Source organism: Pelecanus crispus, chromosome 1, assembly GCF_030463565.1.
Source record: "Pelecanus crispus isolate bPelCri1 chromosome 1, bPelCri1.pri, whole genome shotgun sequence".
NCBI lineage: Eukaryota > Metazoa > Chordata > Aves > Pelecaniformes > Pelecanidae > Pelecanus > Pelecanus crispus.
In genome coordinates, this window is record NC_134643.1 from 223,509,468 (window position 1) to 223,536,756 (window position 27,289).

At 47.1% G+C, this 27,289-nt stretch overlaps 1 protein-coding gene across 2 annotated transcripts in view; it reads right to left on the minus strand.

Moving 5' to 3' along the window:
- The window catches only part of MYO7A (myosin VIIA), a 63,366-nt gene that overhangs the window by 12,696 nt on the left and 23,381 nt on the right, over window positions 1-27,289 (minus strand). For both annotated transcript variants that reach the window (XM_075728041.1, XM_075728040.1), the window contains exons 14-30: window positions 24,125-24,262; window positions 20,278-20,436; window positions 19,844-19,936; window positions 18,377-18,471; window positions 17,135-17,219; window positions 16,025-16,243; window positions 15,746-15,853; window positions 14,972-15,181; window positions 14,218-14,421; window positions 13,193-13,369; window positions 11,020-11,109; window positions 9,605-9,732; window positions 7,047-7,173; window positions 3,260-3,379; window positions 2,354-2,527; window positions 1,523-1,750; window positions 75-245 (exon numbers count right to left, since the gene is read on the minus strand). In XM_075728041.1, coding sequence (XP_075584156.1) covers window positions 75-245; window positions 1,523-1,750; window positions 2,354-2,527; window positions 3,260-3,379; window positions 7,047-7,173; window positions 9,605-9,732; window positions 11,020-11,109; window positions 13,193-13,369; window positions 14,218-14,421; window positions 14,972-15,181; window positions 15,746-15,853; window positions 16,025-16,243; window positions 17,135-17,219; window positions 18,377-18,471; window positions 19,844-19,936; window positions 20,278-20,436; window positions 24,125-24,262 — 2,526 coding nt within the window. The remainder of the gene's footprint in view (window positions 1-74; window positions 246-1,522; window positions 1,751-2,353; window positions 2,528-3,259; window positions 3,380-7,046; window positions 7,174-9,604; window positions 9,733-11,019; window positions 11,110-13,192; window positions 13,370-14,217; window positions 14,422-14,971; window positions 15,182-15,745; window positions 15,854-16,024; window positions 16,244-17,134; window positions 17,220-18,376; window positions 18,472-19,843; window positions 19,937-20,277; window positions 20,437-24,124; window positions 24,263-27,289) is intronic.

Below are 27,289 nucleotides of genomic sequence, written 5' to 3' on the forward strand. Positions count from 1 at the left end.
TGATGTATGTTTAAAAGGAACACAAAGCTACTGAAGCATGCCTTGGTCCTTGCCAGGTGATCTATTGTCCCCACCTTTTTATGTGCAGCTATAATGAGCTGAGCCCATTTTTCCACTGTTTTTGAAGCTGTGATCTCTCTGTCTGGGATGTAGGATGGAATTAGATTCAGCAGCCTTTCCAGTACCATCTCTGACCCATAGTCCACATAGTACTGCTGGGAAGCCAGTTCTGCCAGATCTTCTTCCTGTGGGAACCAAACAAGCCAAGTTAATGCTGTTACCAGGCCATCACCCCAACATCCTTCCTGCATCACTCAAGGAGCTCTTTCTAGAGGCTGGATGTACTGCTGCTTCACATTGGTGTGGGGATGCTTCCTTTCAGCAGAACTTCACCAGTGCTTTTTGCACATCTAAAGTTCAGGAGATTGACTACTAAAAGCTATGATTAAGCCTTAACATGTTCAGTGACCAACACCATGCAATCCTGTACTCTGTGTGAATATAGAATCATAGAACAGTTTAGGTTGGAAAAGACCTTTAAGATCATTGAGTCCAACCATAAAATCATGTTTGTCCCAGTCTTTCCTTGCAGTACAGTCTGACCCTGATGCCTGCAGTCAGCAGTGGGTGGTTTTGCTAGGGTAGACAGAGTTTAATTATTAAAAACTGCATGTATCCATCATTTCTCATACTTGAGAGGCCCAGCAACTGAAACTCATGTGCATAATGCAGAACTGTAAAATGTCCTTTGCTGTAGCTACATTCCAAGCACTTTGGGGTGAAATAATAGAGCTAGTGACACGATAATAGCACCCAGAGACCAGGAGCAAGAGAAAGGGAGGAAGAAAGGGCAAGACTTCTGATAGGATAAAAGAGCTGCAGTTAATAGATGGGAAAGATGATTTAGTTCCCAAGGTGACTGGACTCTACTGGATCACAGGAGAATGATTAGGGTTGGGGAAGGGAGATATCTTCAGTTTGACACCTGGATGATTTTAAACACAAGCAAACCAAAATGTGATGGACAATGTCAGAGATTTTTATGTCTCGAGATGCTCGTTTCAGTGACACTGGAATAATTCTGTAAGCTCCCAGAGACTCTAGAGGCATAGGTTTCTGCTGCCAGTGTCCCTTCAGCATACGGCAGCATTATTGGGTTTGTATTGCATGGCAGCGGTCTGGGTATGCTGAAAAGCATCTGTCATGTCTAAGGTTTAGCAGGATTCACCAAACAGGATCCTGCTGTGTACTCCTGATCTGGTGATCTAGTTGCAGCATGCCTGTGGCCCTCCAAACTGCAGCTGATGGATGAAGTGGTTGTTCACTCTTACATCCAAAATTTACCAGGAGACACTGCTCACGCAGCACATGGGAGTGTCTGGTCTCTCCCCAGCCAAGAGGATCTGATTCCTGCAGCTCCTGTTTCCCAAGTGAATGCCATAATCCCCAAGACAGCAGGTGTTCAGGGAGGAAGATTTCTCATCCCCTTTCATGAAGCCTAGTGAGACCAGTAGTTGCTTACCTTGTCACACCGGTACTCCCCAAACTTCACCCCTCGCACAATCTGTTGGTAAATGAGATTGGTGGCCACATTGTCCTCACTCGGGTTGTGCCAAGGAGTGAAGATCTCCTTCCTGAAGAAGAGCCGCCATGGTGCATTGCGCTCCTGTGCTCCCTGCTCTTTGGCATACTGCTCACACTGAGACACAGCATCCATCACATGGTCATTGCCACTCCCCAGCGAGGAGACCTAGTCAGGGCAGAGTCAAAAGTGGCATTCACCTGACTAAATGCTGAGCTCTCTAGGTAGAGATAGCTATCTCTGAGTCACTCATCCAGACTTCCTTTCTAATCAAAACAAATCAAATTATCTATTTCTACTAGCCAGCCAAGATTGAATAGGTCTACAGCATAGCTGGGTGAGCTATTTTGCTTTGAGCCCCAGTTTCCCATCCACAATGAAAAGAGAGCATCAACGTGAATTAGCAAAGCCAACAGTACCATTATAAAGTATTGTTTATTTATACTGTGCTTTGAAACATCCTGTCTCAAAGTCATGGACTTGGATCCAATCATATTATGCATCAGAAAAACCCAGAATAAACAGCTGTTAAATTCTGAATAACTCCAAGGAGGGAGATTTCATAGTGTCTCTGCAACCCTGCTCCAATGTTTGACTACTCTTATTGTGAAATGATGCTGGCTTCTGCACTGTAGAAATATTCTCTACTGACCTTGAAGCTGATTTTTACTCTGAGCACAGGGTCCTGCTGCCCTCTGGAAGATATCTGACAGCAAGGAGAACCTCCCTCTTCTTTTATAGGGCTAGTCAGGAACATAATTTAAGACATACCTTGTCAAAAAGTGCAATGTACAGTGAAAAGCCAAATCGGTCCTTCAGGCTGATTTTGTCGGCCAAAGAATTACAGAGCTCTTTAGCGGTTGTTGCAGAGTCGGTCAATAGGGTTTTTGTTGTCCCATCCATAAATGTGACAGGCAGCATGATCGGTTTCTTGGATTTGGTTGCCTAATGGATTAAAGTCAAACTTTATAAAGCCATGTGTATTTCAATCCCATTGAGACTATTTACCTACATACTCTTCCACCCAACTGTGGTAACCATTTTCTAATTCCCGATTCCACTGACTGGCTGCTTTTCAATGCTACCATAACATACTTCTCAACAGGATAAGGTACGGACAGCCACTGGAAGCATTTGGAAGTCCCAGATTTTTTATTTAATACATTCAGTCATCAAAGTGCCCAATCCAGTAAATCCAAGTATGCCTGGGAATGCTCCTGGGCACTGGAGCACAGCTGTCTATGCTAGTAAACCAGCATAGAAAATGAGCAATTATTGCACAAACTGTGCCTGTTCCAGCTATGGCTGTCCCCAAACAAGTCCCAGGGACCATTCTCAGCAGGCAGTTTGCCTGCAGCCTCCTTCATCTGGAAGACAGTTTCCTAGCATACATGGGGGGCTTGCTCCGTGCCAGCTGGCTCCAATGCCTGAGAGCACTCTCGAGCACATTTAATTTACAAGTATTGATGTAGCCAAAGGGACTGATCTTCAACATACTCTGGAGCAAATCCAGGATGCACAGGGAATGCAATATCTTGGAAATAACTGAAAATTCTTGAGATGAATAGGCATTTTGTCACGTTACTTTCTGTCCTGTCAGAGATGTGGTTCCTGGGATAGTGCAAGGCTCAAACCCAGAGCCCCAGCTGCCTGGGGAGGGGGTGGAGGGGCTCGTACCTGCAGTTCCAGCCAGCTGGGTGGCTGCGTCCTTGTCCCGTTTGCAAACGTCCGCCTCAGCCTCTCTTCACAATAGGGAGCATAACCTGGGGGCCCTCCATTGATAAAGTTCCTTAAATACTGTTGGCAGCAGGGAACACATTGGTTAGACCATCGGCTCTAGAGGCCAAGCATTTGCAAAGGTTAAAAAGCAATGTTTTACTGGAGAAAAGCCCTCTGGGACTAAAAGCAGTGATACCGCTCAGGATGTTCCTACATCACGTTGCAGGAAGCTGAGAGAGAGTAGGACAGTCTGCACCCTCGCCTTGTTCTTACACTGCACATTTCTGGCCTCGGTGGAGATAAGATACCAGCCTAGACAGACCTTTGATCGAAGCCAGGGCAGCAGCTTTTCTGTTCCTGCTATTGCTGCTGCTGATTTCTATCTCTGTATTTTAAAGATGTATTATAAAATGTTATTGAGTGTTAGCCAAAAAGATGGGAGTGAATGAAAAAGATGTATAAGTAATGATCCAGGGCAACTGTAAGCAAATGCCACTCAGAATGCTTAGCTGCCAGTACAAAAGATCTTTCACAACAACATTAAACAGGCGTTTCTTTAGTCAGATTTTAAATTGCATTTTAGAAGATCCTAAACCAGAATTTGAAGCACTTCACTGTATGTTAGAAATACAACCATGTTATTGTAGAGAAAATTAAATCCAGTGACTTCCACAATATGAAAGACAATACACTTAAAAATATTATACAAATATCTTGGTCAAAAAGATAGCTAAGTCTAATAGTTCTGTAAATCATGTTTTTCAGAGGCACTTTATAGATAAAGAGTTCTCTGAATGATAACACATAGCTGTTCCTTCAGTAACACAGACTGCTCTATAACACTGTCAGTCCATAAATAACATGGGTAGAGAGACAGATATCTCTGTCAGTTGTAACTTATAGAGATACTCTGAAATAACTAGGTAATACAGCCAGGTTATATGGATAAGAGTTGTTGCAAGTGATTGCAAGCAGCTAATGCTGTGTAAAAGTGTAGTTTTAATTACGTTGTTAACAGTGAACTATGTAATTACATATTTTTTGCATTTCTCCTTCCTTGTGACTGAACCTTTCCACCAAAGTCCATAATTAGTTGAGAGAAAAGTACAAAGAACAGGATTGCTGATGAGTCTTGACCCATGCTTAGCATATGATGCCATAAAGGTGTCTAATGGGATCCAAAATGTGACCTTCATATTTGGGAGCAGGAAAACATATCGAAGACCACCTCATTATCAGATAAATCATTCTCAAAATGTTCAGTTCTAACTGACATTTCTGAAGGTTGTGGAACAACTTTGCTTGGAAGTTGTGCTTGGCAATAGTTTCCTGAAATTCCTCATTTTTTTTTCCGTAATATTGCTGCTATTAAAGTTAGAGCCTAAAGGTTTCATGAGAAAAGTAACCAGGAGTCTGATACAACATTCACTACATGGAAGAGTATAGGAAAGAAATGCTGAGACAGTTACCCTTATATGCTTTTCCTTTTATTAAAATGGTGGATAATTACTGCTAAATGAGGAGTCAGGGCATCAGTTGAAAAGGACATGAGGTTAACAAAATGTCATCTAGCTAACTGGCTGATAGACAACACGTGGCTATCGTACATTCAGTGGTAGCTATTGCATGGTTAAAGCAGTAGTCAGCGAACTCCTAGTAAATCAGATTTCGGCTGACTACTAACTCCTGAAAACATGGTATTAATAGATTAAGAGTCTGAGAGTAAGGTCTGGACTAACATGGATTTTGTTTCCCAGCCCAGAACGGACTGGACTAGGTGGCCTGGGTTAATGTAGCTTCAAAACAGAAAAGTTCACTGAGCTTCAACAAACTTTGAACATTCCTCTGCTTTTCACAAAACAAAAAAGTGAGTCTGGATGGGAACATATGTGGTTAAGGGGCAGAGTTAACATTTCATCATGAGAATGCTTTATCTCAAAACTTAACATTTTAAGATGGAAGGTGTCAATAATGTCCCCATGGATAACTACAGGGCTTTCAGAGGAGCTCTGAGACATTGCCCATGTCACTGCCTGTGTGCTGCTGTTTGCAGGGCTGGGGCCTTGAAAGGTAACCACAGTGTAGGCTGCTGCAAGTGTTGTTTGCACTCATACTTGAGGAGCTTCAGTCACCACAGGCTGCCTATCATCTCCAACAGCCTAAGGTGCGAAAGTGTGATGAATAAGAGCAGAATTAGTATAAACCCGCTCTGAAGCTGTTGGGAATATTGCCACGTATTTCAGCATGGACCATAATTTGGGGCAGAGGTACATGTGAAACACTGGCACAGGTTTCCCAGGGAGGTTGCAGATACACCATCCCTGGAAACATTCCAGGTCAGGTTGGATGGGGCTCTGAGCAACTTGATCTAGTTAATGTCCCTGCTCATTGCAGGGGGTTGGACTAGATGACCTTTAAAGGCCCCTTCCAACCCAAACTATTCTATGATTCTATGTCTGAGTCTCCAGAGCTACCCATAAATTATTTCTGAGAAGTGCTTCACTCACCTAAAATAATCTTCTGCTATTAAAGATTTAAACCCACACAGCCTCCTGTGGCATACTTTCTCAGATCTCATTTCCAGACATAATTTAATTTTCTGCCACTTTGCCAGTGATTTATCTGCTTTATTAGATTTCATACTGCAAGGCCTGGGGATGAAGGAGGGATCTCTATTCTTGGCTTCAGCTCTTTCACTGCTGATGACCCGGTACCTGATCTGATATCTATGGAAATTAATGGAACATCTTTATCTCTAGCAGGCTTGGGAGCAGTTCCAGGCTTCAACATTAAAAAATCTGAGGGACAAAGGAGGTCTTGTATCATGGAAAAGCAAAGACACAGTGCTGAGCCCTTTGCCCTGAGCCAGCCAAACTCTTAGGTATGGGATTAACTTGAGCAGTCCAGTGGGTGTTAGTCGGACTCTAGGTGTATAGCTCATTTGGAAGGCAAACTGTTCAAATCTAGGCAACAAAACTGCCCAGAAAAAAAGAAAATCCTTAAGAACAACTTGATTTTCAAAAGTGTCAGCCACTTAGCATCTCCCACTGACTTCAGTCCTGCTGATCCACAGTGCTTCTGAAGACACATTGCATGTCATCTCTCATGTGGCTGTTTAGAGTTGGACATTTTCAATATGACACATGGTGGGGCAAGTTGTAGCATGCAGAGAGCAACTATGCAAACATACTTCCAGATAAATTAAACCCTTCCCTTTCTATGTGTAATTTTTTATATTAAGTTACATTTATAATGAGCTGTGTAGTGCTATTCCTTACCAATTTTGTTAGAGTACATGCCTGAGGTCATACTGTCAAAGCCAGTAGATGTTTGAATGAATGCATAGACCTTTGCATGTGAGAAATAGGGGAGAAATGTGGGTTATTCTGGGTGTGCAAATTCCATTTGCAGCCTCCCACAATCAACTTTCCTGCCAGAAGTCACTTAATCACATCTTCACACATCTACAGTGCAGAAGGCATCATCTGAACTGGTTGCCTATGCTCCCTTTAGAGTCACAGGAAAGAGAGAGTCACTTCGCAGCAGTCACTCGTCTGATCACTTTAGACATTGAACTTGGGAACACACACACTTTTCTTGGGAACTTTATGTCATTTTCATTCCTGGCAAAGATCAAGACCAGGATTCCCTTTACTGTGAAACCCAAGAAAAAAGCTGGTCCCATGGATGGAAAAGAAAATGTACTGGCAGATAATTCATGAGACAAATATCATCTACAATTTACCTTTACAAACTTCTCAGAAGGAGCAAAGCATCCCACACAGAGGGACATCAGGATCCAACCCCTGGCATGGCTGCTTTTGGATGGGTTCTGGGTCAGCTGCTTGCAGATTTGACAATAGATTTCATCCCTGCAATAGGAATAAAAAAAGCATTAGTTAACTAGGTAGTGGTTTTCAACACAGACAGAGAGAGAGACAGATCCTGTCTGCATGTGACTGGTAGTTAAAAGTTCACTTTAGCATCACAAGGATATTAATTTAACTGCCCTAATGACGGTCACCCTGATTGTTGCAGTGTCTCTAAAATGCCATCCATCACCAGTCCTATAATGTCTGCTGAGTATTCCCTGTGCTTCAGCTGAGATTTCCCATAGCTGACTGACACAGCTTAGAGGAAGGAATTAAAAGGGAGTCTCAAGGTTCAAGGAAGCTCAATGTCACCTCTGGATGATTGAGTCTATTCTGGCTTCTTACAAAGATTTCCTGGAAATACCAATAGAGTCTCCTAAACTAACTTTCATAGAGGGACATCAACTGGGAGTCTTCGTTTGCTGGCTGTTCCTCTTGAGACACCGGAATTTGCTTTGTGGAAGTGTTGAGAACTATCAGCTCCAGCGGACATCAAGGTTTGTCCAGCTCTTATGACCAAACAGGTACGTACATTACTAGGTATCTCAATTTGGGATTTAATGTCCACTTTTGACTTTAACCTTAGTTCTCTACATGTAAAATGAGGGATAACAGTACTTTCTCATTGTGCTGGTTTTGGCTGGGATAGAGTTAATTTTCTTCAGAGTAGCTAGTATGGGGCTATGTTTTGCATTTGTGCTGAAAACAGTGTTGATAACACAGGGATGTTTTTGTTATTGCTGAGCAGTGCTTACACAGAGTCAAGGCCTTTTCTGCTCCTCACCCCACCCCACCAGCGAGCAGGCTGGGGGTGCACGAGAAGCTGGGAGGGGACACAGAGGGGACAGCTGACCCCAACTGACCAAAGGGATATCCCATACCATATGGCATCATGCTCAGCATATAAAGCTGGAGGAAGAAGGAGAAAGGGGGGGACGTTCAGAGTGATGGCATTTGTCTTCCCAAGTAACCATTACGCATGATGGAGCCCTGCTTTCCTGGAGATGGCTGAGCACCTGCCTGCCAATGGGAAGTAGTGAATGAATTCCTTGTTTTGCTTTGTTTGCGTGCACAGCTTTTGCTTTGCCTGTTAAACTGTCTTTATCTCAACACACGCGTTTTCTCACTTTTACCCTTCTGATTCTCTCCCCCATCCCACCGGGGGGGCAGTGAGTGAGCGGCTGGGTGGTGCTTGGTTGCCGGCTGGGGTTAGACCACAACAGTCTTTTTGGTGCCCAGCATGGGTCTCAAAGGGTTCGAGATAATGACAGTTTGATTGGAACGTGCTAGATCAAATTCATGGCTGTTATTGCCGTTTAGCTATTAATCGGCAGGCTCCTATGCTTGCCTTGGGGCTTGCTTGCCTTACTGTACATTAGAGTCTAGTGCTCGGTAGTGGCTGCTTTTTGCTTTCGCTGCTTGCTGTACTGCTGTACTGCTCATGATCTTACTCTGCTGTGCCTGGGAACATTCTGATAACAGCAATGGCGATGCACCTGGGCTGGCAGATGGCCAGGGCATCGCTGCTGTTTCTGTGCTGCTGTACTGGATGGGCTGGAACTCCAGTGTGAACTCCAGTTGAAGGGACTGTGACCTGTGGATGAGTCCACATGGGAGCAGGACACCCTGAACCATCTTTGGCCATGGATAAGTCCATGTCAGAGCAGGTATGTCTTGAAGCATCTGTGGTCATGTCTGGTCTAAAGGGACCAGGGGTGGAGACTGGGAGGCTACAAAAATGTTAACCAACCTGTTACACTGACAAACCCCATGGGAAAGCCCATGGGACACTACCAGGTCTGCCTTCAGAGCAGACTTTGTGCAGAAAAGTAAGGCTAAGGGTTTCATGGTGAACTGGGGGGATAAAAAGAAAATTAAAGAAGCTCACCATCAGATGAGGATGCCTACCCTGTTCCTGGAGTGAGCAGATAGGTGTAAGTGAAAAGATTGTGAGACTACAAAAACAAGGACTGTATTATAACACACACATAAATGGCTCAAACCAAAGATGTGCAGTTGGCCTTAATTTGGCACTTTCCAATTTTTCAATGCTTAATTTAGCAACTGAAATGAGTTTGAGTTTTTCATTAGTATACCGTTAAAATTATTCACACAAACAAAAGAGATCTAAATGGTCAGATAGAAAACTAAGGGTAGTGAACAACAAGAGAGAGCATTAAAAAGCCAATCCAGTAGCCACTAGCACTTTCAGAAGCATTTGAGTCCCTCTGCGTGGTCTTTCCATCAGGCCAGATATGGACAGTAAGGAATATGATCTAGCCCAGTCCATATTATACAACACAACCAGAAATATTATATAATGAGAGCTTTGTAAAGCTGCATACAACAGCAAAATCATTTAGACAAGAATAGCTCAAGGAAGAAGGAATGAAAAGAATGGTATGTTCATGCCGTTGTCTTGATTTCTAACCTTAAGGCTGGCCTGAGGATGCCATTACCAATAATGAAATGGAGCTTCTCCAGGTTGGAGGTGGGTCGGTCTTCAAGCATGCTATTACCCTGGAGCGTGGACTCACCATCGTGAAGTCTCTTTGTCACCTGCCAACCAGACACATTGCTCTCTTTCAGTACAGCCAGTTACTATGTTCCCCCCACCCCCATCCCAAATGTGCGGTGCTCCCCCAGGAGGACTCCTCCACCAGCCAGGAGGGGTCTCAGAAGTTCTCAGTCTAGCGCTTTATCAGTGATGGGAGGGTGTGACTTTGTTGGCTTTAATCACATATGGGTGAAGCTGAAAATAGTGCTGTCTAGTCACACTCCCACCTGCTTGGTCTTTGCCCAGGGTTTCTATGTTGGCACCCTTGCATTCCAGCTCTGAGCTGGTCCTGCATCTGGGAAAGGGCCACCAAGGATCTTTGGAATAACCCCAGCTTATTGCCAAGGAAGGCCTGTCCCTTTAACTCAGTTATATTAAAAAAAATATTAAACCACTGACAGAATGGACCCACTCCCCATGCTAATGATGCAGCCAAAAGCACATAAGCATGGTGCTGTTTGTGAAAACAAGGATGGCATTCATCCACCTACCAGCTCTCTGTCTCAGCTAGTCAACCCAGTCTCCATTTAGGGCCACTGGAGAAAGATGGGCATTTCTAGAGTGTGTTCAGAGCCACATTAGGGTAAGCTGGATTGGGTCTTATTTCTCCTCACTGACCCTAAAGGGAAGGAGGGTGACTATCTCAGAGAGCAATCTTCATGCTCTCAGGCAGCTACAGCCAGATGAGATGGTGCCTGCTCTGGAAGTGGACAAGGCAGGGTGTAAAAGAAGGCTGAATCCATGTCTTTGCATTGCTTTCATCTCTCCGCCCCCTGCTCCCCAAAAGATTTATTGCTCCTCAGTCTTTTGGGATGGGATTTTCAAAAGCTCTCGGCTTGGGCTAACTGCTCCCATGGGGAGTTTTGCCCTTGGCACTGGAGGGAAGCAAAGGATGGGTAAGCGCTTTTGGAGACCCCACCTCTGCTACCTACACCACAGTGGAGGGCAGGAAGCTAAAAGCAGGGATAACATTCAGACCATCACAGAGTGGTGGGAGGTATCAGCAGCTGGATGGAGGGCTGTGAAAGAGGGGAGGGAAGGTGCTGGATGGATGGAGAACGGGAGCCGAGGGGAGGCCGGCGCGAGGTGCAGAATGACTCAAGGAGACACGGGAAGCCAACCTTTCCCCTTAAACACTCCTTAAATCTTTCAGGCAGAGAGACAGGTAGCGCCAAACCCAGAGGAGGGCTGGTTCTATGTTGTCTAGGGAAAAGCAGAAGAGAGTCAGAGAGGGCTGCAGACAATCCAACGGCACTTGTGCTGCCAGGCGGCCATGCGTCTCCTCTCACCTCCTCCGTCAGTTTGGATTTCTTCTTGAGTGTTAAGGAGACCAGTTTGTGCCGCACACTGTTCTTCTTGTGCCCATCAATGTGAGTACTCTGCAAAGCAAGAGGCGTGGATGCAATGCAGTGAGACACAGAGCCCTGCTGAGAATCCTGGGCAGAGTGAGATATTTCAGAGGCTGGTGGGAACCAGAAGTGTGGACCCGTATTCCTGTGCCCCCTGTTAACCCAGGTCTGCCTCTGATTTTTGCAGATACCCTCTAATAAATGAGCCCCCACCAGGTCAAAATTACATATTGGGGATGCCCAAAAAGAGTTATGTTGAATACGTGGCTGACTTCTAGTCAACCTGGGTCCACCCAGTTCTGCTGATGCCATTCAGGCTTGTTCCTACATTGCAAATGAGATGAGAAAGACCACTCTCTGAGATGAGCCATTTGCACAGCACATCTGAGCCCTGGAAGTCATCTAGCCAGGGATTCATGGACAGGTAGTTACCCATTGTGGTTTTATCACTGTTAACCAGCTCTGTGCTCTAGCAGATTTCCCAGAAGAATAAATTTGCTGTGGGAAAGACCTAGGCACCGACTACATTTCATCAAGTTACTGTTGCCTTTCTACTTTTATACCAACTTTATGCCAGCTGTGGGATTTCCACTCATGGAAAGAGTGGTCAAGCATTGGAACAGGCTGACCAGAGAGGTGAAGTCACCATCCCTAGAGGTGTTAAAAAAATGGGTAGATGTGGCACCTTGGGACATGGTTTAGTAGGCATGGTGGTGTTGGGTTGATGGTTGGACTGATGATCTTAGAGGTGCTTTCCAACCTTAATGATTCCTAGTTTTTACTTTCATTAAAAAAGAATCCAGCCACCAAGCCAGGAAACATGAAATTGCTACTCTCCCCTTAACTGGTTTAGTGTGGACTTGGTAGTGTTAGGTTAATGATTGGACTGGATGATCTTAAAGGTCTTTTCCAACCTAAAGGATTCTATGATTCTGTGATTCTAAAACGGCTTGAATAATCACTTCACTTTTGACCCAGTTAACCTCTCCCTATCTAAACAGCTTTGAAAACACTGTGATTTTACACCAGATCAACACTTTGAGTCCTGCAGCTGTGATGGTTTATATCCATTATAAAGCCAAGCTGGTATTGTAAACTTGGATTTGCATATCATCACGCTCAGAGTCAGCTCAGCTGTCTTTCTGCACGGTTGTGCAGCTGCAAAGCAGATGTAACCACACCCAAAAATGACAGCTTAAATTTTCCTTCTCTTCTGTACTGCCTGATGTCTCAATTGGTCAAAATATGCCTTTTTTTTGTAGTAAACAAGCAAGAAATGATAGGTAGAAGGAATGAAAGGTTGTTCTTGGTGTATACTTTTACAGAATTACAATCCAGATGAGGCTACTCTCCTTCTCAGGTAATTCATTGAAAGTGCTGAATGATATAATAATCTGTAAAAACCAGGAAATTTGTTAATTTAAATCTGCAAATGATGCAGGGACTTGCCCAGAAGATACTGCAGAAAACTTCTTGAAAATGCAACAGTGCCACCTAGAAAATCCCAATACGAGGTAATATCTTGTCCTATTGAATAAAGCGATTGCCAAAGATGAAACTATATGAGCTCTATGGACAGTGATTTATCCAGGACAATGTATTGTCTGGGAGGGGTCCTAAGAAGAGTCCTCCAGTGACATCCCAGAATGCACTGAGGATGCAACAGGGATTTTTTTTTTTTTTTCTTTTTTTTTCATTTCCACAGCTTAATCCCCTGGTAACTCTTTACTTCCTGCTCCAAGATTAAGGGCACATTTTTAATGTAGTCTCTTCTGACCCAGGCCAGATCAAAAAGAAATCCCTAAATGAGAGACTAATGACACAGGACATGGCACTCTCCCCATGTGTTTCTGCCCTACAAGGAAGAGGAGAGAGATCATGAGGTATCAGGGCACTTCCTTTACTGTATTGCTGGGGAATATTAAGTTATCCCTGTGAAGAAGAAGGGACAGGATCAACACCTGACACACGGGTAATTATCCCTTCATAGCATCATTGCAAATAAAATCAACAAACTGATTGCCTGCAGCAAAACCCACAAGTCATTTCTTTCCAACATGTTTCAATATCCAACACCTAATAATAGCGTCTCTTTTACAGCCACAGCAGTTACCTCTCCTTCTCCCTGCAGAGCCTGCAGTTCTTTCTTATAGGTCTTTTTCCCAAGAGTCTCATAGATTTTTGTCATAACTGGTATCTTCTCACCACCATCACTCATAGCTGTATGATATTTCGGCTCAGGGAGGTCTCCCATGAAACGGAGGACAGTGATCCATACAGCAAGCGCTGCCTGTTGAAAGGAAAGACTAACTCCATTAGCTCGCACCAGGACAGTGGAGGGGGTGGTCAAGCCATGCTGAATCCATCAGGACCGCCACTGTGGTCCCTCTGTACATCTGCAGGAGATAAAACACTTTCCTGCATCACACACAACAGTTTTGCCTGCAGCATACATCCCATCTGAGCAAGCCTGGCAGGCTGGTGGCTGGGACCACAAATTCAGGCTGTGTTCATGCCATTGTGAGTCTGTTTGTGCACCCTACAAGGGTTTGCTTCTTGGCTAGGAGATGCCAGCCTTATAGAGGGGCAATGACTGGCAGCTCCTAACCCACTGCAGAGAAGAAGGAGAACCACAGTGGAGGCAAGTTCATGGCCAATGTAACGTTCATTAGAGCCATGCAGGTTCAGTACAGTTCTGCTCTTGTACTGCTGACTATAAGACAAACGTTTCTTCTCTGCTAGCTCTGCACTGGTGCATATGACAAGGTAAGAAGCAACTTTTCCAGCTGCTGAGTAGCAGCTTTACAAGCAGTACTTGCTCAACAATTTTCATTGTCCATGCCCTGAGCCCAGAGCACTTCATTAATTGTCTTAACACAAATATCAGATTACAGAGATGGACTCACTCCTCTAATGCTACATCCCTCTCATGTTCGTTGTCTTGTCAGTGCTCAAAGCATGCTGGTGGGACAGTGTCTACTGACACACGTGCAGCAGATGAGAGCTGTGCTCTCCACCGAACCACAAGCGCACCAGTGTATCCCAAAGCGAAACTGCTGGTGCCCTTTGGCTGAAGGGTTCCCCAAGCTTGCTCCAGCCCACCCTGCCCTGCTCAAGGTTTTTCATCCCCTTCCTCACCAACTGGTCTCCTTCATCTTCATGGTACAAGAGAGGCTGCTTGAGAGGCCGGCGGATGTAGGTGTGTGTCGTCGTGCCCTGGAAATACGTGGCGGCAAACTTGGCAAATTTGTACTCCGAGAGATCTTCCTCCTCTTCCTCAGGGAGAGGCAATGCGGCATCCAGGTCCTCTTCCTCCAGCTCCTTCTGGGCTCGCTCAAGATCCTGGCGGAGAAGGACATGTCAGGCACTCAGCATGGCTTTAGATACGGAACTACCCTTTCCCTCTGGGCCTGACTTTTCTGTCTGTCTGATTTCCATCCCAAAAGGAAAAGCCAGCTGGAGGGAAAACCATGAAATATAATTCCGGAGCCCATGCAAAGCCCAAGTCCTGAAGGACATGCCTGCGTCCAGGAATGTTCCCAGAGCAGTAGGAGAAGCAACAAGGATGGCTCAGCTGCATGGGGAAAAGGTGTCCAAGAGCTAAATGCTGTGAGCCGTGATGAACCACGAAGGAAAAGATCTCAAAGGCCACAGGTCCTCAATGATCTTATTGTGATACTGCTCTCCACCATTTGGTAGCCCCAGAGAAAGCCTGCACACTGCCTGCCTGTCCCCAGCCACAGCACAGTAGCCCTTTGAGGCCACACAGAGAGAATGTTCTTGAAGGAAGCCTTCAGACACCCACTTTTGTATTGCCATACTCTCCCCTAATTCATTAATGTGTTGCTAAAGCCTTTCATGTGATAGCCAGGCTCATGTATGTCTCCAGTACCTCGAAGCCATTGGGTGCCTGTCCTTCCTGGCCAGGCAGGGAGGAGGTCGTCCCCAGGAATCCAAACATTTTGTCCACCATTTCTGAGTCGTTCACTGGCTCATTGCGAGCTTTCTCCATTTTTTCTAAAAGTTCTTTCTTCCGACGTGCTTCCTCCTTCTCCTTTACTTCTCTCTCTGCATCTTCCCGTGCCAGCTGGGCCAGGCGCACCTGCAAGAGGACAAGTACAGTGGCTGAACTGTTCCATCCAAAGAGATGGCACTGAATTCTGCAGGGCCTGGCTTTAGAAAAGCAGACTGCCCAGTGCTTGGGACACTATACCAGCATTGTGACTTGGAGCAAATCAGTGATATGTCCATGCCTCAGTTTCCTAACTGCAGAAGGACAAAGCAAGAGCATTTTTTCCTTCCTTAGTGCCTGTTGAGGGGGTTTGGTCCATGCACAGAGACTCTCACTGACCTTATTTGTTTCTTTTATACAACCACCATGTATGTGCACACACACACAGAGTGTCCCAGTTCCCCCTTCAGCCTTTATAGAATAGCAAAAGCAAGTGAATAATAACCGTAACCTCTGGCATTCCTGTGCAGCAGATCAGAAATTCTGGAGCAGCTTCAAACTAGTTAGAGCACAGAGTACTTTAGTGAATTAAATACAAACCGCTCAAGCAGGGCAGAAATCCCTTAGATATTTTTGGCATTCACCCTCAAAGGAGCAAAACCAGTCCCTGGAAAACAGAGACAGAACCCCAGAAAGCGATCAGTCCCCACATACTTGGTGCTTCTTTTCTGCTTCCTCTTTGGCTTTCTTGGCACTCATCTCCTTTCGGAGTCGTTCCTCTTCTGCCAGCCGAAGTTTCTCTGCTTCCAGGCGTCGATGATACTGGGGCAATAAACACAAGAGCGCTTCTGAATAGGCACCTACTTATTTTTTAAACTCTTTTTTGCTCTTTAAAAACTGATCCCACGAGCACGTGATGCAGAAGTAAAGATGTTTATTTCCCCTCTCCCCACCTCCATTTCCCAGGACCAACCTCTTCTCCATGGTACTTACTTCCCCCCGTAGGCGCTTATATAGCCTTCGGGCGATCATGCCCCGGGCATATGCCTGGATGGTGAGGACTGCCCAGAGGCGGTGGCGGAAAGCCCTACGGACCAGATAGCCCCGGCATCGTGCCTGAAACTCGATGATCCGCCGGCGAGCCATGTGGTACTGCTTGTGGAGCTTGCGGGATCGGTAAAGGGCCTGCAGTCTCAGGAAGCCGATCCGCATCTGCAAGAGGGAGCAGAATGAAACCACTCCGCTACCCAGAGGCTCGCCCACCATAAGCAGATTTCCATTGCTAATCTCCTTCTTGCATGGCTGTAAATAAGAGCCACTGAAATCAGCCCCCACCAGGACAAGCCTTTGAGAGGGAGGTTCTCCAAGAGGGTGGAGAAATGAAGCCCTCTGGCTGCTGCACTGATTCAAAGCCCAGGAAGGACAAAGACAGTTTCTTCCCCACTGAGTCCTACAGAGTTTCTGCACTTGAGAGGCCTCAGGAGGTCATCTGGTCATCTCATGGTAGCCACAAGCCATGAGAGTTGCTCCCATGGAGGTCGAGCATGTGCAGACCTACCTGACAGCCAAGGTGCTGTTTCATGGCAGGAGACAGCATCCTGACCAGCCCAAAAGTGGCTATTCTTATCAAGTTGCAGGCTTTGAGGATGATATTGAGACACTTTAGACCCCAACACACTTCCCAAATGACCCGCTGTTGGGTCAGAGCCAGCTGGGACAGGGGGAGAAGAGGGCCATGGACTGGGTTGGGGAAAAACCCAGATACGGTCCCACCTGGAGATGGAGTCTGTTTTTCGGAGGAAGCTGCTCTTGAGTTTTCAGTCACCTGGAAACTAGGGGAAGACTGTTAAAAATCCAGGTGACCAGCTGGTGCAATGGACGTCTAACTCACGGGGAAAAGGACAGCTAGAAGGTGGTCAGGTGCTCTCTTCAATGAGAAAGCAAAGCAGCCAGAGCAAACCTCCATTCATTGCTCCAACTGATAAAAGCCAACCCCACCTCCTCCTCCACTCAGTGGGGTATTTCGAACCAGGAAACTCTTACGTATGTCCCAGTTGAAAGAAATAGGAAGGCAGAGGTGTGAGGAAGAACCCTGGTACTTACAGCACCGTAGTTCTTCCTGCAGTTATGTCCACGCCAGTATCTCTGAATCATCAGCACTGAATTTCTCATTTTCAGGAAATTGGACCTGCAAAGTCATTTCAATCACTTGCCTCTGTGGTTTGGCCACAAGTTATCATCATCTCCTGGGCCTCATTCTTTGGAGATTTGAAACTGAGCAGCCAGGTGGAGCAAACACTGCATTTTTGGCCTGAAAAAGTCTCTTCCCCCAGCTCTCCTTGCTTTCATAAAAAGATCTGTAGGGGTTCTTTCTGATAGGTCTCTGCAGGCAGATTCTGCCCCGTTATGGGAACGGGCATAGCAGGAGTTGCTGAGAATGGTCCCCTCCTTCTCCCCATCCTGCACCCTCCTCTTGCATCTGAAATCTGTTCCCTGCCTGGTCTCTCCACTTCAACCCCAGCACCTGAGAACGGATTCAATCTCACTCAAATGATCAAGAGCAAACTTCAGCAACACTATCCTGCTACCCCCATCTGCTCCTCCCATCCTTCTTAGCCTGATTCTATCTGTAGACACCTCAGAGACAACTGTGTTGGAAGGGCTTGGAGGTCTCACTAGGATTACTGTGGGAAAGATTGCTGAGTTATTTAGCATGTGCCCTTTCTGCAAAGCCTAAGGCACAACACGAGTCACAGCCATGGCTTGGACAGTCAAAGTGCACAAAGACCCAAGAACTGTCCCTCCTCCGTGGGTGAAGCTTATCCTTGGCTGTGGCTCCCCCTCTTCCACAACTGTGCTATGAGCTCCCCACGGGCCACCTGCCCTCCTCCCAGGTCTGGCAACTGGGTTGCAAAGGGAAGAGTCCTGAAGCCCTTGGGCTTTGGGGAGAGCAACATCAGTCACAGTGGAAGACCCAGTGGTCCCATTGCAACTTGTGGGGATCCCCATAGACTGCAGGCTTAGCGTTGCCTTCAGCAGGCTCAGAGTCCCACTGCTGCATTGTCATAGCAAACATCAGCCCCCCTGAAGATAGCACTGAACAGGGACAGAAGGTCCTATTCTGTCCATGTTTGAGGCAGATAATACAGTTTTCCTCTTGTTTCCTCTACTGTTTTCCTCTAATAGTTGCTGCACCTGAGTGTCAACACTTCAGGGCTCCCTTCTCCCCAGCTGCAGGTAGGACAGGTCAGATGAGCACTAGGTGATGCATCACCCAGGAGCCGCTTGCTGGGTGAAGCATCGCATATAGTCCACCTCCCATTTGGCAGTGGGGCTGACACCTACCTGTCTTTAAACCCACGGACCACCTTCTGGATAAGGATGACTTTGTCCGTGATGGCCTTGTCCCTCTCAATCTCCAGCAGCATGTCATGGTGGTCCTGTGGGAGGAAGTGACACAGCACCCATGTCTCAAGCTCTCCGTCTGCCTGACATGTGGCAGAAGGGGTGGTACGAGGCCCTTCCCCAGAGGAGATGTCCAAAATAAACTCTTGGGACATTTTACATTGCAAGTATTACCCACCTACTCACTGGGGAAATCCTAACATAAACCCTAGTGATCTACTGCCTTTATTCCCAAATGAACCAGAGCATCCAGAAGCTGCATATGCAATACTTTATAGTCTGAAAACAACCAAATTATGTTGCCCTTCCATGCAGAGCTCCCTGCTAGTGCTGTCAGCCATGGGAGCAGTTCCCGGGGATACTGGAGGTTTGAGAACAAACTCCAGGCTGTCTGGGTCCCATCGCTCCCTCTAGCCAAGGCTGCAATGCCTCCTAAGGACAAAACAGCTCCCTGAAACACTGGATTTCCTTGTCCTGAGGCTTTCAGATGCACCAGTCCAAGCTTTCTAGTGATTCCTTGCATGCTGTTTGTAACTCTGCTTGCTTTCCCAGTTGCAGCACGCTGAGTCCTGCTGTGCTGGGTGCAGCAGAGGCAGCTCCACACGTTTCCTGCTTTGCTTGACCTCACACAGCCCCTCGGGGCCTCCCAATTTCTCCATTTCCTGCCCTGACAGCTGTAAGGTCTTGATAACAGGCTCTGGAAAGAGCGACTAGTGGGAACAGCTTCTAGGGAAGAGATGGGGGTCTTCACACTGGTGATGGGGTTGGGGGTGAATCTAGATATAAGCTGTCAGGGTTTACCACTGAGATTTTTGCTTGAGAGAAGCCTTTGCTTCCAGCCTGGTTCCTGGCCAGCTCAGCCTTATCTTCCCAGAGCAACACAGGAATGGCTTTGTAAGGAGAGATGAGTGTGAACAGGGCTGAAGAGGACCTGCAACGTTGGGCTGCTCTGTGTCACCTGGACTGGTGCAGAAAGGAAGGCTGTAGACACGTCTTGGGTTGCGCAAGGATGCACTGAAAGCGAAGCGAGCCTGTTGCGCTCTTGGTCCCTCTCTCTGCAGGGCTCTGCATGAACATTCCTCCTGCGCTGTGCTTTTTGAGTGAAGGCAGGCGATGAGGTTGAGCGGCTCAGCCCAGGAGTGAAAAGGCCGTGCGCTGTATGTGACTAATTCTGCGTCCTTATGTGTATGTGCATGCGTCAGTGCTGGCAGAGTGTCAGCACTTCCTCCTGCCTGCCGCTTCCTAAACCGGCCCCAAATATCCTGCCTCGGCCCACGGTCTACCCACCGCCACACCAGCGCAGTGACCATGGGAAAGGGTCACCTCTTCTGATGGAAAGGGACTGGTAGGAGACCCCTTCACAGGCAAGGGTCCCAGATGGCAGGGGGGATGTGGAGAACCACCTACCTTCAGGAATATCTTTGTCTTGCCGATCTGCCAGTCATCATCTTTCCCGAGCACTGCTTCGGCAATGCGCTGGCACGTCCCACGCAGGTCACCCTGGTAGGAGAGGGGGTGCGATTCACCAGGACCAACCTCACCCATCGCTCCTCCCAAGTCCAGTGGAGACTTTCTAGTTCCAATTCCAGCAGTTTTCTGCTGATGAGGTTTTCAGGGCTTTACTGTCACCATTTAAGGTGAGTGAGAGGGACAGGCTGAATATGGCTACTTGTCCCTGCCACCCCATAACCATTTTTCCTTCATTTGGAAAGCCCAGAGCACCACTGTAACATCTGGGGATGAAACGTTGTATAATTGCTTTTGGAGAGGATGCACACCCCATAAATATCTCTGGACAGCCCAGCAGAGAGCAATTGTTATCCGTGGAAGAAGATGCTCACCTGCTTGTATGCTGGCTTCACCCCAGGCATGAGCACCCGGTACCGGTCCACGAACTCCACAAATGTGTAGCGGATAGGGTAGCCGGCTCGGCGGATCCGGATGGTCTCCATCATCCCTGAGTACCTCAGCTGACGGACACACAGCTCCCGGTCAAACAGCTGGGGAGGTTACGGGACACAGTGGTTTGATTGCACATCTTGGCCTGGATTGGCCATAGGAGAGTGGAGACTCTGAAGATGTGTGGGGCAAGCAAGCCAGGCATCCACCCAAATCCTTAATTTTGTGGACCCAAGGCTGTAGGACTGCTGGCTGTCATGGGCCTGCTCCTATGAACTGCTGAGTGTGTTTGACTCACTCCATTTCTTTAATTCCCACTTGCAAGACTGGATGTGTCCTACACATTACAAAAGGACTGAGAGGGGAACTGGAGAGCACAATGCAACAGTGAAGATCACCTTGGGAAAATGGGCAGTGATGTTGCATCTCCAAGGGTCAAACCATACAGTCACCCTTGCAATGACCACTCATGGTCATTAATTTCTGACTGCTGTTCTGAGCTTTACCGGCATGATCACAGCACTCCTGTATGGGCAGGGCAGTACCGTTTTGCAGGCAGAGGAAGCAGAGGACCATGCCATTGAAGGCTCAAGATACTCAAAGGTCTCAGGGTGCCTACACGAGTTGATCTTAGGGTAGGTGGCACCCTGAAGTCACACAAAAGAAGAGTGCAGCCTTGGAGATGCCGAGGCCCTGAGATAAGCCAGTTAGCATCAAACCACCCTGAACCCAGGAGGACACCTGAGGAGCTTAAAATGAACAGGTCAGACTGAGGGTTTTAGGGAAAGGACAAATCTCAGACCAGCACCCATAGCTGCTTCTGACAAGCAACAGACAGTTTCAAGGTCAGACAACAGACATAGGCAACCCAGTCCTTGCAGATGTTTGCTAATAAACCTGGCTGCTCTCCCTCGCTTCGGGTGCCTGAGGGTGGATAATGAGTGGTGCTGCTAGATGAGCAGCTCTGCTGAAGCAAAGCGAGGTTCAGAAAAATCTCTGCCATGCTTTAGTTCATTGAGAAGGATCCTGGAGCCCCAGAGAACAGCATCTTGCAGCCTGATGTTGTCTACTGGGAGCTTCCAAAAAGTGTTCAACCCAAGTGTAAAATAAAGGCAGACACGGTGTGATGCTGGCACATCACAAAGTCGGGACAGCAAATCCCAGCCTAGGTCAGAGTGTTACTGCCAAGGTGTTATTCATCTGCTCTCCCTTCAGCTGTCTAAAATGTGAGCATCTGCGCATGTACAGATGTGAGCATCTAAAATGTGAGTCACCTAGGCTCTCCCCGAAGGGAGTGAGGAGAGATAGGTATGTGCCTGTGTCTCAGATATCCCTGTATCTCAGATGCATCTCCTGGGACAGGAGGATCTGCCCTATGGATGCAACCATTTCCCCATCCCTGGAGGGAGCTTTTTGACTAGCTCGTAGCAGCCACTTAACCATGAAAGGGCTGGAGACAGATCCTGATCCCAAGAGAAGACAATGGATGAGCAAGGAAAAGGCAGAAAGTAGCCTCATCCAGATTTGGTCTCAAGCTGTCCCTATCTAAAGTGGGTATTGGGGACAAAAAAGGCACAGAGGAAAGAGGTGTGTATTCCTCTGCCTCCCCCTGCCATGAAGCAGAAGGGTATGTGAGCGGTTGTGGGCTTGCAAATAACCCTCCAGAGTTTGTAGGGCTAGTTCATTGCACATATGGGCAACTGCATGCTCCTGGCAGCAGGGCCTGATGAGGCACAGACTGCTGGAGAGAGTTTTGACTTTCTTTGCATGCTTTGTTACCTAATTCATCCTACGCATTTCTCCCGGCCTAAAGCAGACCAACAGAGCAATGCTCGGAAACAGCAGCGTGGGACGATGTACAGACCTGGAGAACTCCAGCCAGCATCCCGATACAAACAAGTTTTTTTCCCCCAAAGCACATTTTCAAAGGAAGCAAAAGTTTTAAAATAACAAAAAGTAACAAACAGTCAGGACTTTCCACTGACCTTTCACTTCCCACTATCCCATTTCCTATCACTATCAGCACACTTTCCTTCAAAGCCAGGGACAGAAAATGAACTCCCAGAAAATGTTCTTTTTTGCAGTCACCCTGTACAGTTCTGTGTACCATTATCTGGGATTTTTTTTCCCCTTTGTATTATTAAACAAAGGCCAAAATAAATTTAGCAAGAAATCACATTTCATATCATATAGCACTATAGTCTCTGATTCATTGTTAGCTCATCCGCTCATTACTTTAATGGGGAGATTAATTTCTCTTTGTCCGATTCTTTCAAACTTATAGCTGTTTTTAGGTCCCATTGAAAGTTTTGTAGATAAATGGGTTGGACAGAGACTTCCAGCTTAGCGCTTGCAAGAGCTGTTGAAATACAGATGTCCTACGCAGGACACAAAATCCCAGACCAATCCCAGACACCCAGGTGTAAAAGTAGCTCAAAGTCAGGGCATTGGGAATAATTTGTTAACAACAGTTCAGGATGTACATCTATTTTGCAACATCACCCATGTTCTTAAAGAAGGTCTTGTTTTGATCTCAGCTCAGACGATAATCTCAGATCAGACATGCTGTTAAATATTAACCCAATGAATTCCATTAACATGCTATTAGGTGCCTTTTTATGCTCACCAAAACCAGGATAAGGGCACAGTAAACTGCTCGGGGAGAGCCACCAAACCTTTTGCCCTCCATCATATTAGGTTCACTGAACAGCAAAAATAAGTTTCAAACAAACACTGCTTCTATGTAACAGCTCTGAAAATCAGTATTTTATGCTTTTTTGCACTCAGCTGAGCTTTGCTAACAGACACTGGCTTTAGATAAAGCTCCAGCTCTGGCTCGATTAACCTCTACTGAAGTGCAAAGGCATGGGCAAAATGATTTCACAGAAACAAATAATTGAAATTATTATTAAATAGAGCTTTTCCTCCCCAAGCAGTATCACTATTAAGAGTGGTGAGCAGCTAACAGTGGTTGCTAACAGCACCAGGGTCCAATCCTGCAAGGTGCTGACAGTGGGATCGGGGCATTCAGCACCCGCCTTATCATCTACCTTTCGCTGCAAAACTCGGAGTCCCCTCCGTGAGCAGTTTGTGGTCAGGGGGATTTATAGCCATCTCCTTCCCTTTCATTTGCTCCTTAAAGTTTGTCCCCAAAGTGTTCATTGCTTTTGAAGCAAGTGCCTGGGAATCAGAGCAAAATAATTCCTCTCACCTTTCCTCTGTGCTATTTTGCCTCTTTGTTCTGTGCTTTGAGAATCATGCTTTCCCAATTGGTGAAAAAAAGAAAGCAGTTGAAAGGATCAAACAGGGATGAAACTGAGCGAGATCCCTTGGGAGCAAAGGTTTTGTAGAAACCACCCGTGCAAAGGGGAATCACTTTTAAGGAAACATTGAACCCTGCCATAGGACTAAACCCAGGGCCCTAAAGCTCAGCCTAAGTCTCTGGTAGGGAGGCGCCTACACCCTATGGAAATTCAGAGACATTTCTTATAGGAGAAAGGGATGAAGGGTGAATTCCTTGAGGTTGTCTTGGAAAGAAAGGCAGGGGGAGGAGCTCCCCTCTGCAAAAAGTTTTGGGGTGCTGTTGGATTGCAAAGCAAGTGCCTGATTTTGTCAGCCCTTTGGTGACTCTCTTGCTTGCAGAACAGCCTGTGGGTTGGCTTTCTAAGCACCCAGCCTCAATCCTGACTCCACTGATGCCTGAAGGAGTTTTGCCATTAGCTCCAGGGCAGAGTGACCCTGTGGGCAGTCCTGTACGAAAAGCAATCAGAAGAGAAAAGCCGGACTTACCATGGGCTTCTTGTACTCATTGGGCTTGATGCAGCGGACAAAAAACGGCTGACACACGCTGAGAGTCCTCATCAACAGCTCCAGGGACCGCTTGAACTGGCTGCTGAGCGTCGGCGAGCGCTTCCTCGTCTCTGCTCCCTGCAAAACCGCAGCGGAGCGGGCTCAGGAAATGAAAGGATAACAGTGCCTTTCCCCTCCAGCCGTGTCCCCAGGAACCTCCCGTGACAGCCGGGGCTGGAGGAGGGAGCAGGGCCAGAGGTGGTTGAGCGTTGCGGCAGGAGAGGGACAGGGCAGAGCTGGCAAGCTTGCAATGGCTGGATTCTGGCAACCTGCTCCATATGCCTCTACCCAGGGAGGAAAAGTGCCATAATTTAATTTCTCCTGCTAAAACCTCCCTGTTTGACTGGCAATCCCAACTGCTCTATGCAGAGATGTGAAGAAGATCTGCTCATGAGAGCAAACGGCCCCTTCTAGGCCATCAAATGTCTCTGTATTGCAGCTTGGGGTGATGCATTTGCCCAGGGATGCTCCTGAGGAATGGCTTGGGCTTCCCTGTCCCCATGCATCGCAGCATGGTCATGCCAACCCTCTGTTGTGCTTCCTCATGTCAGGCTGAGCCTCTCCTCCTCCCTGGGGTGTAGGACCAGAGACCCATGTAGTGCAAAAACCAAGCCAGGGGCATGTTCACTGCAAGGTGACTCTGCAACAGCTCCAGAAACTGCTAGTAAGGTCTATGTTCCCCAGCCTGTACTACAGGGAAGATTTGAGTTGTGTTTGGAAAAGAATATTAACTAGACCAAATTAGGTGGGTATTTAGGGTGAATCAGGATGATTTTGAGTATTTTGCTTGGTTTAGCTCCCTTGGTTAAATTAATAATCCAATCTCCAGTTTGGGGCAAGTGTTTCTAAAACACAATGGAGTGGTTTCCCCTAATAGCCCCTTCTCCCTGCCCTGGGAGAACCTTGTTATACCAACTCCAAACTTAATGAAGCTCCCAGCTCATTTTATGTGTCAATCACTATTACCTGAGCTCATTACACATCAGTCACAGTGGTGCTGTGTATCTCGTAGGGTCTGGTGTTCAGGCAGTGAGTGGGCAGTGGGGCAGTGAGTAGTGCTGGTGGGTTATAGGAAGAGTTGGGCACCAGGATGCAACTCCTTCCAAATCAAAAATAGGGCAAGCTGTGACATGACCTGATGGCCAGGGATTTCCCAAAGGGAGGATTCCAGCAGGATTTTAATGCACATTTCCTCCAAACATCCCCTTCTTTGCAGGTGGTCAAGCCATGCATGGAGTCACAGAGTCTCCATTTGCACTGGCCTTGCTGCTATGTTTTGCGAGGTGGTGAGTTTTATTTCTACTTTTGCTAAAACCTTTATGTGCGCTTCATTGTATAGCACTAATAACCTGTCAGAGAACATCCCCACCCCCCAAAACTGAGGAATTTCATAGAATCACAGAATGGTTTGGGTTGGAAGGGATTACAAATATCATCTAGTCCAACTCCCCCACCATGGGCAGGGAATTTGCACAGCTCAGGTTGATGATGAGACAAACCCAGTCAACACAAACACAAAGCCATCATGGAATTCCAACAAGAGAAAACCCAGCTCATTGCACATACCAGAAAAACCTGGCCCTCTTGTCCAGGAGAGCTTGGCAGGGGGCTATCAGTGATCTCTCCCAGCAAAATCCTCCCCCGAAGGACAAACTATTAACAAATCTAGAGTAATTAATGGATGCAGCTGCTACTTGCAGAGCATTGTATAGTCTGGTGCTCACATTCTGTCACAGATTTGATGAGGAATAGGCTGTTTCAGCAAGAATCCCGGTTTGGATAGCTTTGATTAATGTATTCTTACCACTTTGCTAATTATGTGCAAGGGGTCACCTCTGTGCAATGTGAAAGGATAGCCACAGGGGTTAGAAGCAGCAACAGATGCAGGAGCAGAGCTGGAAGTTGGAAGCAATTGCATGTTAGCCAGGTTTGTCAGTTTGGGCTTGGCTGGGAGAGGTCTTTTTCAGGTGTGGTGATACAAGGGTCTACAAGGGAATGCAAGAGTAGTTTGCTCCCAGACAGCAGATCCTGCCTCTCTAGGTTGCTGATGCCTTGAATTTCTTTTATGCACACATCCAGATCTGGTAAAAGGCAGTGGTGCCACCTTCATCCTTACACCTGAGGGCTTTTTGTTGGGAGGGGCTGGAGGGAAGGGACAGCAGCCAGAAAGCAGCTTGTCTTCTTATCCAAATTGGCAGAGTGGTCTGGGGTGCTCCTGTCAATACTGCACCACCCCATCCATTCACATGCTTCCTGGGCCTGACATTTGTGCACAGACCCCCTCTCAGTGGTGGGCACCAGCCACATAGGCACTAACCAGGCTCTCAGCTACACAACGAAACCTCAAGTGAGTGCTTTGTATTAGCCTCCTTGTGCAAGGACAGGGTGACACCACTGAAGTCATCGTGGTTCTCTCCCACCTCACCTCAGCACCAGCATGGGGAGAATCACACCACTTCCCTTATTCCAACAAAATGGCCTTAAAAAAAAAGAGTGGAGCAGCCTGCCAACACAGCCTAGCGAGGCACTGAAAATCATAGAATCATAGAATGCTTTGGGTTGGAAGGGACCCTTAGAGGTCATCCAGCCCAACCCCCCTGCAGTGACAGGGACAGCTTTAACCAGACCAGGGTGCTCAGAGCCCCGTCCAACCTGACCTTGAATGTTTCCAGGGATGGGGCCTCCACTGCCTCTCTGGGCAACCTGTGCCAGTGCCTCACCACCCTCAGTGTAAAAAATTTCTTTCTAATGTCTAGTCTAAATCTATTCTTCTTTAGTTTAAATCCATTATTCCTTGTCCTGTCACAACAGGCCTTGTTAAAAAGATTCTCCCCATCCTTCCTGTAGGCCCCCTTTCAGCACTGCAAGGCCGCACTAAGGTCTCCCCGCAGCCTTCTCCTCTCCAGGCTGAACAACCCCAACTCCCTCAGCCTGGCCTCGGAGCAGAGGGGGCTCCAGCCCTCGGATCATTTTGGTGGCCTCCTCTGGACCCGCTCCAACAGCTCCGTGTCCTCCTTGTGCTGAGGGCCCCAGAGCTGGGCGCAGGGCTGCAGGTGGGCTCTGCCCAGAGCGGAGCAGAGGGGCAGAATCCCCTCCCTCGACCTG